This window comes from Mustela nivalis (genome assembly GCF_964662115.1).
Source record: "Mustela nivalis genome assembly, chromosome: 13".
Taxonomy (NCBI): domain Eukaryota; kingdom Metazoa; phylum Chordata; class Mammalia; order Carnivora; family Mustelidae; genus Mustela; species Mustela nivalis.
In genome coordinates, this window is record NC_139032.1 from 66,242,118 (window position 1) to 66,257,776 (window position 15,659).

The 15,659-nt window shown below is 35.7% G+C and overlaps 1 protein-coding gene across 5 annotated transcripts in view; it reads left to right on the forward strand.

Annotated features, from left to right (window-relative positions):
- SMC2 (structural maintenance of chromosomes 2) overlaps positions 1-15,659 on the forward strand; it is a 58,980-nt gene that overhangs the window by 24,751 nt on the left and 18,570 nt on the right. For all 5 annotated transcript variants that reach the window (XM_082696577.1, XM_082696574.1, XM_082696576.1 and 2 more), the window contains 3 exons: positions 890-1,094; positions 9,753-9,888; positions 12,737-12,861. In XM_082696577.1, the coding sequence (XP_082552703.1) occupies positions 890-1,094; positions 9,753-9,888; positions 12,737-12,861 (466 nt within the window). The remainder of the gene's footprint in view (positions 1-889; positions 1,095-9,752; positions 9,889-12,736; positions 12,862-15,659) is intronic.

A 15,659-nucleotide genomic window follows, 5' to 3' on the forward strand; every position in this document is an offset into this window, starting at 1 on the left:
TGCGGTTGTATTGACCTGTATACTCTCAGCAGAAGGAAAATGAGTGCGGAGTAATTGAAAGGTGGTGTTTCTGGTTAGTGCTTTGCTTACTTTGAAAAATCACCATCGGGTCTGGAAGGTTTTGGAAATTACTTCAGCTTTTAGACAAGTCCCAGTGTAAGAAGTAAATTGTGGTTTCAAGTAGCAGCAAAAATACTTCTACCCAGGTCCCTTAGCCAAACCTTTTTAATGGCTGCTGCTGTGTCAGAGGGCAATGCTGAACATTTGTTATACAGAGCTGCTTTCATTTTGATTTATCTTGCTGCTACTAAGCTCCTTAAAGTATGTTTAGTTGTTTTAAAAAGATGAGCAGAAGTACACATCAGCAAAGGTTGAGAAGAGGCAGTTGGATCAAAATAAAACACTGAGGGATTTAAAATTTTTTTTGCCCTTAAAATTGTTAGTTGTGTTTTTCTGTAACTGTCAGGTGGCTGCCATAGCATGTTTAATTTGAGTGAAAAAGTATTCACTACAGAGTAAATAAATTAATACTTGAAATAAAACATTTTATATAATAGTGTTGATCTAGCAATTGCTATATTTTAACTAAGAGAATGTGTCCAAATAGTCATTTTGGATTTAGAAACTTGGTAGTGGCTCTTGCTTGATAGACACTGTCATAATGCCTAGTGCTTTAAACATTTTACTTAGCCATAGAAGTTTCAATATTTAAACTTGAGTTTTTTCCTAAAACTCTTGAGTTTTCCATAGTATTTTAGAAAGTTCAGAAGGAGCTGTAGTGCTAGGTGAGAGGTACTTAAATTTCTAGTATACTGGTTCTGTTTTGTAAAATAATATTTGAAAGGAAAGGGGTAGTATGTACTGTGACATATCTGTTGTTTTCCCACAGGTTGGTCCTAACAATGTTCATGTGGCTCTTTCCCTGGTTGAATACAAGCCAGAACTTCAGAAAGCAATGGAATTTGTCTTTGGAACAACGTTTGTTTGTAATAATATGGATAATGCAAAAAAAGTGGCCTTTGATAAAAGGATAATGACTAGAACTGTAACTCTTGGGGGTGAAATATTTGATCCTCATGGTACATTGAGTGGAGGTAGGTTGCTTTTTTATTTATTTACAAAGAATAAAAATTGGTAATGTTTAATTCATTCTATGTCAGGTGCTATACATATTTGCTTTTTTTTTTTTTTCCTCGTTCCTTCCTTACAACTCTTCCATAAAGGTAGTTTTATTACTTTTCCCATTCTTTTAGGGAATGAAATTGAAATTAGAAGAAATTTAGTAATTCATTTAATAGCAAATAGTGTTAGAACTAGTATTTTAACTCAGAGTTGGACTTCAGAGCTAATGTTGAACTGCTACTAAATATTCTTTCTACCGTATGTTTATTGAGAACTTAGGATATGCCAGGAACCATACCATTAGTTTATTGAATGGTTCAGTAGTTCTAGGAGATAGGTAAGATTGTAAAAAGGAGAATCAGAAAACACTTCTTAAGCATATCAGTTTACTGGTGATATAAATATCTCCAGTAAACTGATATGCTTAAGAACTGTTTTCTGGAAAGATTTATGGAGTTGACTTTTTATTTTTAGGGTTGGTTGTGGGTTTTTTGGGCTTTACATTTGGGCTTAAATGATGAAAAAAGGTAATAAATAACTAGAAAGATAAACAAGATACAAGATTAATACTCTAATGTACTGCATGTATTAAAAGTAAAAGGGAACTGGAACTTTCTTGTACCATACACTAAAATAAATCTAAATGGTTGAAAGACCTAAATGTGAGGCAGGACTCCATCAAAATCCTAGAGGAAAACACAGGCAGCAACCTCTTTGACCTTAGCCACAGCAACAACTTCCAAAACACATTTCCAAAGGCAAGGGAAACAAGCAAAAATGAACTATTGGGACTTCATCAAGATAAAAAGCCTTTACACAGCAAAGGAAACAGTCAACAAAACTAAAAGGCAACGTACAGAATGGGAGAAGATATTTGCAAATGTCTTATCAGATAAAGGGCTAGTATCCAAAAACCTATAAAGAATTTATTAAACTCAACACTGAAAAAAACCCAAAAAATCCAGTCAAGAAGCAGGCAGAAGTAATGAACAGACATTTCTCCAAAGACGACATAAAAATGGACAAGAGACAAATGAAAGAAAAAATTCTCTACATCACTTGGATCAGGGCAATAAAATCAAAACTAAATGATATACCACCTCACACTGGTCAGAATGGCTATGCTTAACAACTCAGGAAATAACAGATGTTGGCAAGGATTTGGGAAAAGGGAAACTGTCTTATACTATTGGGAATGCAAACTGGTGCAGCTACTCTGGAAAATAGTATGGAGGTTCCTCATAAATTTAAAAATAGAGTTATCCTGTGAACCAGCAATTGCACTACTGGGTTATTTACCTCAAAGATACAGAGTGATCTGAAGGGGCACATGCACTCCAACGTTTATAGCTGCAATGTCCACAATAGCCAAACTATGGAAAGACCCCATATGTCCATCGACAGATGAATGGATAAAGATGCGATATATGTGTATGTACGTGCACGTGCACACACACATGCGACTATTACTCAGCTACCAAAAAGAATGAAATCTTGCCATTTGCGATGACATAGAACTAGAAATTATTGTGTAGAGCAAAATAAGCCAGAGAAAGATGAAAATTATAATTTCACTCGTGGAATTTAAGAAACCAATGAACATAAGGGAAGGGAAGGAAAAATAAGGGAACTAGAGGAAGGCAAACCATAAGAGACTTAACCCTAGGAAAAAATGGGGTTTGCTGGAGGGAAAGTGGGGTTGTTAGGATAACTGGGTGATGGGCATTAAGGAGGCACTTGATGGAATGAGCACTGGGTGTTATATGCAACTGGTGAATTACTATAGATTCTACCTCTGAAACTAATAATACAGTATATGTTAGTTAAACTGAATTTAAATAAATAATAAAACAAAAAAGTAAAAAGAATCATGTAATATTGATTGTATTTTTCTTTTTTATTTAATTTTATTTATAGTAAATTTTAATTCCAGTATAGTTAAAATACAATGATATATTAATTTCAGATGTACAATTTTTTGATTCAACAATTTCATGCAATACCTGGTGCTCATCCTGACAACTACTCTCCTTAATCCCTGTAATGCATTTCACCGGTCGCCTTACCAACCCTCTATCTGGTAACATCAGTTTGTTCTCTATAGTTTAGAGCCTTTCTCAGCTTATCTCTCTCTCTCTCCTTTGTTTCTTAAATTCCACATATGAGCGAAAGCATATGGTATTTCTCTTACTGACTTATCTCACTTAGCTTTATATTTCCTAGTTCTCTCCATGTCTTTGCAAATGGCAAGATTTCCTTCTTTCTTATAGCTGAATAATATTCCATTGTGTGTGTATGTGTGTATATGTATGCACACATACATACACCAGCTCTTCTTTAGCCATTCTTCAGTTAATGGAGAAGTGGGCTGGTTCCATAATTTGGATATTGTAAATAATGCTGCAGTAGACATAAGGGTGCCTGTATCCCTTTGAATTACTGTTTTTGTATTTTTTGTGTAAATATCCAATGGTGTGATTGATAGATCATAGGGTGGTTCCATTTTTAACCTTTTGAGGAACCTCCATACTGTTTTCCACAGGGGTTGCACTGGTCTGCATTCCCACCAACAGTGCAAAAAGATTCCTGTTTCTTTACATCCTCTGCCACACTTGTCTCTTATGTTTTTCATTTTAGTCATTCTGACAGATATGAGGTGATACCTCGTAGTTTTGATTTGCCTTTCCTTGTGGAGTATGTTGCGCATCTTTTTGTTTGTCTATTGGTCATCTGTATTTCTTATTTGGAAAATGTCTCTTCATGTCTTCTGCTCATTTTTAATTGGATTTTTTGGGTTTGGGATGTTGAGTTTTATTAGTTTTTTATATATTTTGGATACTAATCCTTTATCAGATATGTCAGGTGCAAATATCTTCTCCCATTCTGTAGGCTTTTAGTGTTGTTCATTGTTTATTTGCTGTGTGGAAGCTTTTTATTTTCATTTAGTCCCAAATGTTTATTTTTGCTTCTATTTCCCTTGCCTTGAGAGATGTGTCTAGAAAAATGTTGCTATGACCTGTATCAGTGACATTACTATCTGTACTGTCTTCCAGGAATTTTATGGTTTCAGGTCTTACAGTTCCGTCTTTATAACCTTTACTCTTAGAACTGCTTTTGCTCTATACTAAAAGTTTTGGACTCTTGTGTTTTCATTTTCATTTGCTTCTATGTATCTTTGGATTTCTTTGATTTTTTTCTGGCTGACCCATTCATTATTTAGTAGCATGTTTTTATCCTCCATTTATTTGTCCTCTTTGTGGATTTTTTTTCTTGTGCTTGATTTCTAGTTTCATAGTGTTGTGGTCCAAAAAGATGCATGGTAAAACTTCAGTCTTTTTGAATTTGTTGAGACTTCTTTTGTGGCGTAATCATCTGTTCTGGAGAATTTTCCCTGTGTACCTGAATAGAATGTGTATTCTGCTACTTTGGATGAAATGTTCTGAATATATTTGTTAAATCCATTTGTTCCGGTGTATCTTTCAAAGCCACTGTTTCCTTGTAGATTTTCTGACCAATCTTTCCTCTGATGTAAGTGGGTATTAAAGTCCCCTACTATTATTGTATGACTGTTGATTAGTTCATTTATGCTATTAACTGTTTAATATATTTGGGTACTCCCATGTTGAGTGTGTAAATATTTACAGTTGTTCAGTCCTTTTGTTGGATAGTCCCCTTTATTACTATATAGTGTCTTTGTCTCTTACTATAGTCTTTGTTCTAAAATCTGTTTTGTCTGATGTATATTGTCTATTCCAGCTTTCTTTTGACATCCATTTGTATGATAAATGTTTCTTCATCCTCTCACTTTCAATTTCAGGTGACTTTAGGTCTGAAATGTCTCTCATAGGCGGCATACAGATGGGTCTTTATTTTTTTTTTTTTTCTTTTTAATGCATTCTGTCACCCTATTTCTTTTGATTGGGGTGTTTAGTCCACTGGCATTCAGAATCATTATTGATAGGTATGTGTTTATTGCCATTTTACTTGTTTCTGAAGTTTTTCTCGTCCTTGCTCCTCTTTCATGTATGCTGGTTTTCTGTAATGATACTATTTGCATTCCTTTTTCTTCCTTTTATTTCTTTTAGTGGTTTTAAATTTTTGGCTATCTTTAGGTTTGCGTATAATATCTTTTGCATGTAGCAGTCTATATTAGGAAACAATTTGCTTAAGTTTGAGCTCAGTTTTACTGTACTCCTCCCCACATTTAGGTATTTGGATATTTTACATCCTTGTGTTTTGGGAGTTCTTTTTTTTTTTTTTTTTTTTATTACTTCTGTGTTCCCCACTTTCTTGCTGTCACTTTGGTCTTTCCTTGCTAGTCAGTCTCTTGCAGGTCTGGTGTAGTGGCCATGAACTGCTTTAATTTCTGTTTTTCTGTTTCTTTCTTCTTTTATTCTGAATGATAGCCTCGCTGGATAGAATATTCTTGGCAGCATCTTTTTCTCATTCACTTTCAGTATTTCATGCCACTCCCTTCTGGCCTTCAAAGATTTTGCTGAAAAATCTGCTGATAGCCTTATGTGGTTTCCCTGATAGGAAATATATATATATTCTATAATATATATAATATATATTCCCTGTCTTCTTTTGTCTTGATCCTTTTAAAATTTAGACATTTTAATTACAATATGTCTTCATGTGGATCTGCTTTTGTGGATTTTTTGGGGGGTTCTTCGTCTCCTGGGTCTGGTTATCTGTTTCGTTCCCCAGATTAGGAAAGTTTTTAGGTATTATTTCTTCAAACTTTCTACTCCCTTTTCTCTCTCTTATTCTTCTGGGATCCCTACAATATGAATGTTACTACACTTGATGGAAGTCACTGAGTTACCTAAATCTATTTTCTTTTTGCATAGTTCTTTTTTCTCTTTTAAGGTTGATTATTTTCTGTCTCTCTTCTGGGTCATTAATTTGCTTTTCTGCTTCTTCCAGCCTATTGTCTGTTGCATCACGGGTGTTTGTAAATTCATTTATTGCACTTTTCATCTCTGATTGGTTCTTTTTCTTTATTTCTGTGTTAAGGGTCTCATTGATGTCTTCCACTTTTTTTTTTCAAGTGCAGTACATTTATGATCATTACTTTAAATTCTCTTTCAGGGCACCTGGGTGGCTCAGCTGGTTAAACATCTGTCTACAGCTCAGGTCATGATCCCAGGATCCTGGGATCAAGCCCTGCATTGGGCTCAGTGGGGAGTCTGCTTCTCCCTATGCCCCTCCCCTCTATTTGTGTACTCACGCGCTTGCTCTTTTTCTCAAAAATAAATAAAATCTTTAAAATTAAATAAATTCTCTTTCACTCATGTTACTTGCATTTATTTTGCTTGGATCTGTGGCTATGGCCTAGTTTGTTCTTTAGGACCGATTTCTCTGTCTTCTCATTTTGTTGATGTTTGTTCCTGTTTCTCTGTGTTAGGAAAGTTCTCTCCTATTCTTGATGGTAATGGCTCGAAGGAGAGGAAGTCCCTATAGTGCCCAGCAGTATAGTGTCCCCTATTTTCCAGGACCCAGTGTTTCTGGGAGTGTCTGCATTGTGTCCCGGCCTCTTTATCCTTCAAGTCTGTTGTCTGCAGAGGTTCTCTTTGCCTATTTTGGGCAGTATTTAGTCCCTGGCCTGAATGTGGAGCATTTTTAACTAGGTGTGCTCTGGTCTTTTTGTGAAATGAGACCTGTTGCCAGTAGAACTGAGGCCCTGTAAATTCCCACGTCGGGAGACACGGTGTTGCCAGAGCTTTGGACCGTTCTTCTGGGGGTGGGAACCTTCTATTCTGGGCCTGAGGCAAGAATGATTGGGAAGGTGGAATCCACCTGAGCATGGGAGTTGGAGTTTTGGTGTAAGAATGTTAGGTAGCAAGTGTCTGCTCGGTTGGTTCCCACAAGTGTCCCTGTGTTTATACTGAGAGGTGGGAGAGGGAAATGATGCCTGCTCATTCCTTTGTTCTAGGAGGGGGTCTATCTGTGAATGCTGTATTTCTGGGACATGCTTCTAGATGAGGTCATAACCTCCCCACCATGTCCCTTGGTGCTCCTCAGAAAGCTATTACCATGCTGTTTGTTGGTGGGCTGTTTTCCACACTCTGTCCAAAAAACAATACCCTTGGGGTTCTCCCAGAGCCAAGCATGCTGACCTTTAAAACTGTAGGTTTAAAGCTCTGCTGGTTGCCATAACTCATGAAATTTGGATCCTCTCACTTGTGAAGCCAGTTGTTATGGGGATTTGTCTTCCCTGTGTGGCCTCCCCTCTGTGCTAGTCCAGTTCTGACCACAGCTCCTTACTCCACCACGGCTGCTGTTTCTCTCCCAAATCACACCTCCATACTTCCTACCTTCTTTGGTGTGGTCTCTTTTCTCCCAGTCTTCAGGTCAATTTCTGGGGTATTTTGGATGATTTCATAGTTATTTAGTTGTATTCATGGTATGAGGTCAGCCTGGGATCCTTCTATTCTGCTTCCATCTTCCATTCCAGTCTTGGAGGTAGGTTTTATATCATTGTTTTCTCAAAACTTTGGTAAATAGGATGGGACTTTTTTTTTTTTATTATTAAAAATTGAAATTGTGGGTTCAGAATGACTTGATCCAGAGTTTTATTTCTAATTTAAGAATTGGGTTTTCTTTTGAATACCTACTGTGTCACAGCTATTTAATTAAATATGGAGAAATTAGGGGCGCCTGGCTGGCTCAGTTGGTTAAGTGACTGCTTTCGGCTCAGGTCCTGGTCCTGGCGTCCCAGAATCTAGTCCTGCATTGGGTTCCCAGCTATGCAGGGAGTCTGCTTCTCCCTCTGACCTTCTCCCCTCTCATACTCTCTCTCACTCTCTCAAATAAATAAGTAAAATCTTTTAAAATAAATACGGAGAAATTCTAAAATGTCTCAGCCCTCAAGGAGCTCATACTGTAATAAATCAGTCCTGTTGTCCTGTTGCTTTTTTAAAATTTTTCTCAAGTCTCTAAGTCTAGGTTTTTTTGTTTTTTCTTTTTCCCTCTTGCATTTTGTCGTATTAGGATATTCTAGCCGCTGGAAATTTTTTTTTAATTCAATACATTTTTACCCTTGTTCAGGAAATGTTAAGTTCTAATTTGGGTATATGCCACTACATCTGTGAAAAGTAAATAAAATTAAATATGTCCTTGAGAATAAGATAATGATCATTTTCTTCTTATTCTAACATTTACCACATTGAGTTTCCAGATCTATGTTGAGTGATTAAGTAACTAACCCTAAATAGTACTTCCTATGTAACAGGCAACATTGTGAGACTGTGCCATCCAGTACAGTAACAATATGCGGCTCTTACACTTAATTATGATAATTAAAGTTAAATGAAAATAATTTCCTTGATTGTCCTAGTCACATTTCAAGGAATCTGTGACCACAGATAGTTAATGGGTAACTGGGCAATGCAGATACACAACATTTCTATTACTTTATGAAGACGTATTCTCAGAGCTTTAAATAATGAACTCCTTTCATTCTTATAGCAGCTACGTGGTAGGTATATTACTATCATCTGCAGTATACAGTTGTGGAAACTAATGACAGAGTGGTTAAATAACTTGTCGGTAACTGGCAAAGCCCAGGATTTGAATTCAGGTTATCTGTTTTCACTGTTTATGCTTTTAACCAAATCAAGAGACTGTATAATGCCTATGACTTAATTTCTTTATAGGCCAAGGAAACAATAGCTGTGAAATGAATTCCAGTATATATAATAAAGGATTAGTATCTATAATTGGAGGATAAAGAGAGATAATGTATTTTTAAATATGTAAAATATAAGAAACATTTTAGATTTCATCGATTTGGATGTTCTTGAAGTTCCTACTTTAGGGATGGCAAAAATATCCCTGTATTGTATTACCAAAGTACTCATATAGCATTGCTAATTGACCTTTGCATTCTCCCATCAAACCTAGAGTTTTCTTGCCAACATAACTCAACCTATTATTGTCAGACAATTATAGTTGCTTGTAAAGTGAAACCAATTTCCTCTGCTTCCTCTGCTATATCAAAGTTTAGACCTGGTTAGAATGTGGTAAAAAAAATACCCCTCAAATCTCAGTCACTTATAATGAGTACCATAATTATGCTACTTTACCTGTAGGTCATTTATCTCTTTGTTCATTGTTATTCTCTTTTTGGAACCCAGGCTGAGGGAAAAATAGTCCCTACTTTGAACGTGCTTTTCTCAGGGGAGAGGGAAAACAAATGGTGAATTATGTGCTGTCTTTTAAAGCTTACTTTTAAAAGAGGCACATTTTCCATTTCATTGGTCAGAGCAAACCACATGGCTTTGCCAATATTAGAGAGGAAAATGGCCCTGAGAGAAATGGGCCCAGTAGGAAGGGGCAGTGATTATTTTGAATAAACAATCTATCACATCTGCTTACAAGTATTTTCTTATCAAGTATGTATGTCCTAAGAGTCTAATGATAAAATCAATTCTGTATCAACTCTGCTTAGAAGTATCTTCCTATCAATTATGTATGCCCTGAGATTCTAATGATAAAATGAGTTCTGTATCTTTACTATAAAAGGTTGGCTATTGAATCTTTTCAAGTATAATTCTTAGAAAGTTTTTGTCTACTAAATATGCAGTAACTTAATGTCTAAGGCCTGTTACAATTTATTTTATCAGGTGCTCGATCCCAGGCAGCTTCTATTTTAACCAAGTTTCAAGAACTCAAAGATGTTCAAGATGAACTGAGAATGAAGGAGAATAAGCTACAGACTCTAGATGAGGAATTAGCAGGTCTTAAAAATACAGCTGAAAAGTAAGACTTTTGTCAGATTAAGTTATATTTCTGTGTTCTTTTTGGTCAAAGACTCCCATGGTAGAAAATGAAAGAATTTTATCTAAAGAAATACAACTTCTGCCTTTTTTCATAATATCCTTGCTTTTCTTTGAATAAATTATGAGTTGATAACTTTATCAGTTTTTTACTTTTTCTGATAAAAAATAATGTCTTTTTTTAAGGAAATAGGGAAAGCTAATTAAACAAAAAGAAGAAAAAAACCCAGCCAAATATTTTTCTTTCCCTGTTGAGATATACTGTTAACATTTTACTGGGATTGGTGGGAAAATCCATAGATACTCTGGAGTCTGATACCAGAGGATACTGGAGTCCTTGGTTTAAATTATGAACAGTATAGCATCATTTCGGATGCCAACATTAAATTTAGCAGCTTGTGGCTGTCCTGTAGATCGCTGGGTTGCCTACTGAGGAAGTAAATAAGTTCATGTCAGAAAGACACTGTTAAAATTAAAGTATTTTCTTACAGTGTTTCTTCTGTATGGGTGTGGATATGGGTATATATGTGTGCTTCTCAACATTACTTCCATTTGTGTATGATATGGGTAGATACATATTTTTATTTTTTTGCAATTGGGATCATGCTATTTAATGTAACTTTTTTTTGGTCAGTTAATGTTTTTTACTACTGAGTGCCTCCTGTTTGCCAAGTACTGTTCTAGGAGTGGGAATGTAGCAGTAAACGAAACAGAAAAATCTCTTCCTTCTTGTTTTCATATATATAGCTGGCAAAACAATAAAAAGAGTTAAATCGGTAAAACATTAGTTAATGCTAACTCCAAAGAGAGGAAAAATGCCACAAACTTTAAAAGTACATTATTTGAGTGTTTCTAAGTTTTTCTGGTCTCTCTGAAGATGACAAATGGGAGCAGTTAAAACCAAAGATTTTATTCAGAATTCACAATACTGAATAAAAGTCAAAGTATATATGCTAACGAACTAGAAATATATATATATATATATATATATTTTTTTTTCATACATATACACATACATATACACATACATACACACACACATACATTTTAAGCATTCATCTTCTGAATTACCAAAGCTTGGAATAGTGCAAAACTTTTTTGGACTGCTATACATATGGAAGAGATGGTCATAATCATTCTAAGATAGAAATTTTATCAAAAGCCTACTTTCAAACATATACATGTAAAGTCTGCTTTTACCTTCATTAACATAAATTACCAAGCAGTGAATGAACTTCTCTGTGAAAAAGATGGGAAGAAGATTACTGAGATCTGTGGAGGCTTTGGCAAGGTGGGGAGTTTGTATTTGGCTTGGGACTGTTAAATGATCCAATACTGGTGGATAAAGTTATTTTGCAGAATTGTCTTTTGGACTGATTGTGGCATTGAGGTCAAGGAAAGGAAATAGATTCTTAAAAATAATGAGAGTGGGAGGCGCCTGGGTGCCTGAGTCAGTTAAGCATGTGACTTGATTTCAGCTCAGGTCTTGATTTGAAGATTGTGAGTTCAAGCCCTACGTTAGGCTCCATGCTCTAAAATATGAAAGTGGAAAGGTCTTTTTTTTTTTTTTTTTTTTTAAAGATTTTATTTATTTATTGACAGAGAGAAATCACAAGTAGATGGAGAGGCAGGCAGAGAGAGAGAGAGGGAAGCAGGCTCCCTGCTGAGCAGAGAGCCCGATGTGGGACTCGATCCCAGAACCCTGAGATCATGACCTGAGCCGAAGGCAGCGGCTTAACCCACTGAGCCACCCAGGCACCCGAAAGTGGAAAGGTCTTAAAGCCATTCTTTCATGGACCATATTAGGAAAATAGCTTCTAACTTCTTTCAAATTTCTGCACTCCACATTTTTAAAATGAATTGAGAAATGGCTTGAAAATTGTGGCTTTAATTGCTGTCAAGCATTCTCAGGCAAGAACACTCTAGGGAGTATTTATGTTTTATAAGTTGCTTCCTTCCTTTTTCCTCAGACCTCATGAATTTCTAGTGCCAAACTTCTTTGTGAATTTATTACAGCTTGAAATTTCACTGCAGCTGAATTAGCTAAATACCTTCCAAACAAAGAATTTTCAGCAGCTAGAAATGGGCTAGAATTTTAGGATTTGCAAGAAGAGCGCACTGTAATGTTTAAGTTAAGTACTGCACCTTTTCGAACTATCGGTCTCATTAGAAAATTTAGGGAAACTATGTGTAATATTTGAAAATGAGAATTGATAACCAGATTTTGAAATTTTGTGTGGTGGTTACATTTTAATGTGTTTTTTTGGTGGGGAGTTATGGTGGAGTTTTTCTTGGTAAGGATCAGTAGGAGAGACCATTTTTAAGGGAACCCATTTATTCCAAGGTTATTTTTAGTATTTTCTAAAATTAAGAGTATTTCTGTATATAGTTATTATCAGTATTGGTCATTCAGAGTGCTTTACCTTCAGTGACCAAATCAGACTTGAATTTCATGCCTCAAAAACATGAGTCATCAAAGCTATTCTTGTAACCAGTGGCATCTTACATTGTTTATATTGTGAGCTTATTTTAGGTAGGAGTCTGTAGTTTATTTTTTTATTTTTATTTTTATTTTTTAAAAGATTTTATTTATTTATTTGACAGACAGATTACAAGTAGGCAGAGAGGCAGACAGGGGGCGTGGAGCAGGCTCCTCACTGAGCAGAGAGCCCGATGCGGGGCTCGATCCCAGGACCCTGAGATCATGACCCGAGCTGAAGGCAAAGGCTTAACTCTCTGAGCCACCCAGGCGCCCCAGGAGCCTGTAGTTTAAATGCATATCTCAAATATCAGAAAAGTGATAATTTACTGTAAATTTCTCTGTTTCTAAGGTATCGCCAACTAAAACAGCAGTGGGAGCTGAAAACTGAGGAGGCAGATTTATTACAAACCAAGCTCCAGCAAAGCTCGTATCATCAGCAACAAGAAGAATTAGATGCTCTTAAAAAAATCATTGGTAAGATAAAAACATTCTTTGCTTAACCTTACTTTAGATAGTTTAGATCTCCTCTTTATTATATATTTATTTGAATTAATCACTCTAAATATTTTTATTATTAGATATTATTATATTGCCAAATTCTGCCCATTTGCAGCAGTATACATTTCTACCAGTGGCATATGAAAGTTCTCATTTCTCTAAATCCTTTCTTTTCTCAAAAGACTAAAATATCTCCAATCTGATTGTTCTGAAGAGATAGTTCATTAGTATTTTAACTTGCAGATGCTTGATTTGCTGGTAAAGCTTGGGATCTATGTATGTTCCTTGGACCTTGGACATTTTGGTTTCTACTTCTCTGAATTTTCTCTTTTCCCCATTCTTCTTTGAGTTGTTTATGGTTTGTTTGTATTATGCTTGTACTTAAGAGTTCTGATTTCTTGTAGATTATCTGCATTAAGAAAATCTTTTGGTTTATGTGCTTGTCTTTTAACTTTATTTATAGTATTTTTGTTAAATGGAAATTTTAAATGTTTGACGTAATTCACTTTATAGCCGTCTCTACCTCTAATTTTAAGAACTTGTGTTATACTTAATTAGAACTTAATTGTATATGGTAGTTTTAGTTTTTCTCATTCTTTAGGTCAATATTCCCACTAATAGATTTCTTCCCTTTTTATAAAAGTAAAAATTAGCTCATCCCCCCCCCCCCAGCCTCTACCAACCTTTCATCTGTTCTCTGTATGTATAGGCTTTTAAAAAATTGGTTAAGATTCCATATATAAGTGATATTGTATTTCTCTTTTTTTCACTTAGCATAATGCCTTCAAGGTCCATCCATATTGTTGCAAATGGCAAGGTTTTCTTTTTTATGGCTGAGTAATATTCCATTGTATATTACACGCATACATTATCTTGATCTGTTCATCCATGGGTGGATGCTTCAGTTGTTTCCATATCTTGGCTGTTACAAATAATGCTGCAGTGACCACCAGGGTCCATATATATATTTTTTTTTTGAGTTAGTGTTTTGTTTTCTTCAAATACCCAGAAGTGGAACTTTTATTTAGATCATACCTATTTTTTAATTATTTGAGGAACCTCCATACTATTTTCTGTTGTTGCCGCGCCTGTTTGCATTCCTACTAGCAGTGTGTGTGTTCCTTTTTCTCCATGTCCTCTCTAACGCTTGTTATTTCTTGTGTTTTTTTTTTTTAAAGATTTTATTTATTTATTTGACAGAGAAAGAGAGATCACAAGTAGGCAGAGAGGCAGGCAGAGAGTGGGAGCAGAGCAGAGAGCCCGATGTGGGGCTTGCCCGCAGGACCCTGAGATCATGACCTGAGCTGAAGGCAGAGGCTTAACCCACTGAGCCACCCAGGTAGCCCTATTTCTTGTTTTTTGATAATAGCCCTTCTAATAGGTGTGAGATGGTATCTCATTATAGTTAGAATTTTTATTTCCCTGATGCTTAGTGATGTTAGTATCTTTTTTTTTTTTTAAATTTATCAGAGAGCGAGAGAGGGAGAGAGAGCGAGCACAAGCAGACAGAATGGCAGGCAGAGGCAGAGGGAGAAGCAGGCTCCCTGCCGAGCAAGGAGCCCGATGTGGGACTCAATCCCAGAACGCTGGTATCATGACCTGAGCCGAAGGCAACTGCTTAACCAACTGAGCCACCCAGGCGTCCCCTGTTAGTATCTTTTCATGCAACTACTGACTGTGTCTTCTGTAGAAAAGTGTGTATTCAGATACTGTACCCATTTTTTAATCAGACTGTTTGACTTTTTCTTTTGAGGTATATGGGATTTGGGATATTAACCCCTTATCGATAAATGATGTGCACATATTTTCTCTCATTCATTAGGTTGCCTTTTATTGATGGGTTTTTTTACTCTTGCTTTTTAGTTTGATATTGTCCACTTATCTTTGCTTCTGTTGTTTGCTTTCAGCATGAAATCCAAAGAAAATCACTGCTAAGACTAATGCCAGGGAGCTTATCACTTACATTTTCTTCTAGGAGTTTTATGGTTTCAGGTCTTACATTCAAGTCTTTAACTATTTTGAGTGAAGTTTTATGTGTAGTATAAGGAAGTGGTCCAGTTTCATTCTTTTGCATGTGGCTGTCCAGTTTTCCTAGCATCATTTATTGAAGAAAGTGCCCCTTCTTCATTGTATATTCTTGGCTCCTTTGTCATAAATTAATTGACCATACATACATGCATGGGTTTATTCCTGGGCTCTGTTTTGTTCATTGACTGATGAGTCTGTTTTTAATGCTAATTCCATACTGTTTTGATTACTATAGCTTTGTATTATAGTTTAAATCAGGAAGTATGTTGTCTCCACCCTTGTTTTTTCTCAAGATAGCTTTGGCTACTCAGAATCTTTTATGACTCCATACAGATTTTAGGATTGTTTGAAAAAATGCCATTAAAATTTTGATAGGGATTTCAACAAATCTGCGGATTGGGTTGGGTAATAACGGACATTTTAACAGTATCCGCCCAATCCATGAGTACAGCATATCTTTCCATTTATTTGTGTCTTCTTCAATTTATTTTATCAGTGAGTTACAGTTTTCTGTGTATGCGTCTTTCTACCTCCTAGGTTAAATTTTTTCCTAGGTACTTTTTTCTTTTTGATGGAATTATAAGTAGGATTGTTCTCTTAATTTCTCTGACAGTTCATTATTAGTACATAAAACAGTTTTTTGTACATGGATTTTTGTCCCTACAACTTTTTTGAATATGTCTATTCTGACAGTTTTTTATTGGAGTCTGGGATTTTCTGTATATAGTATGTCACTGCAAATATAG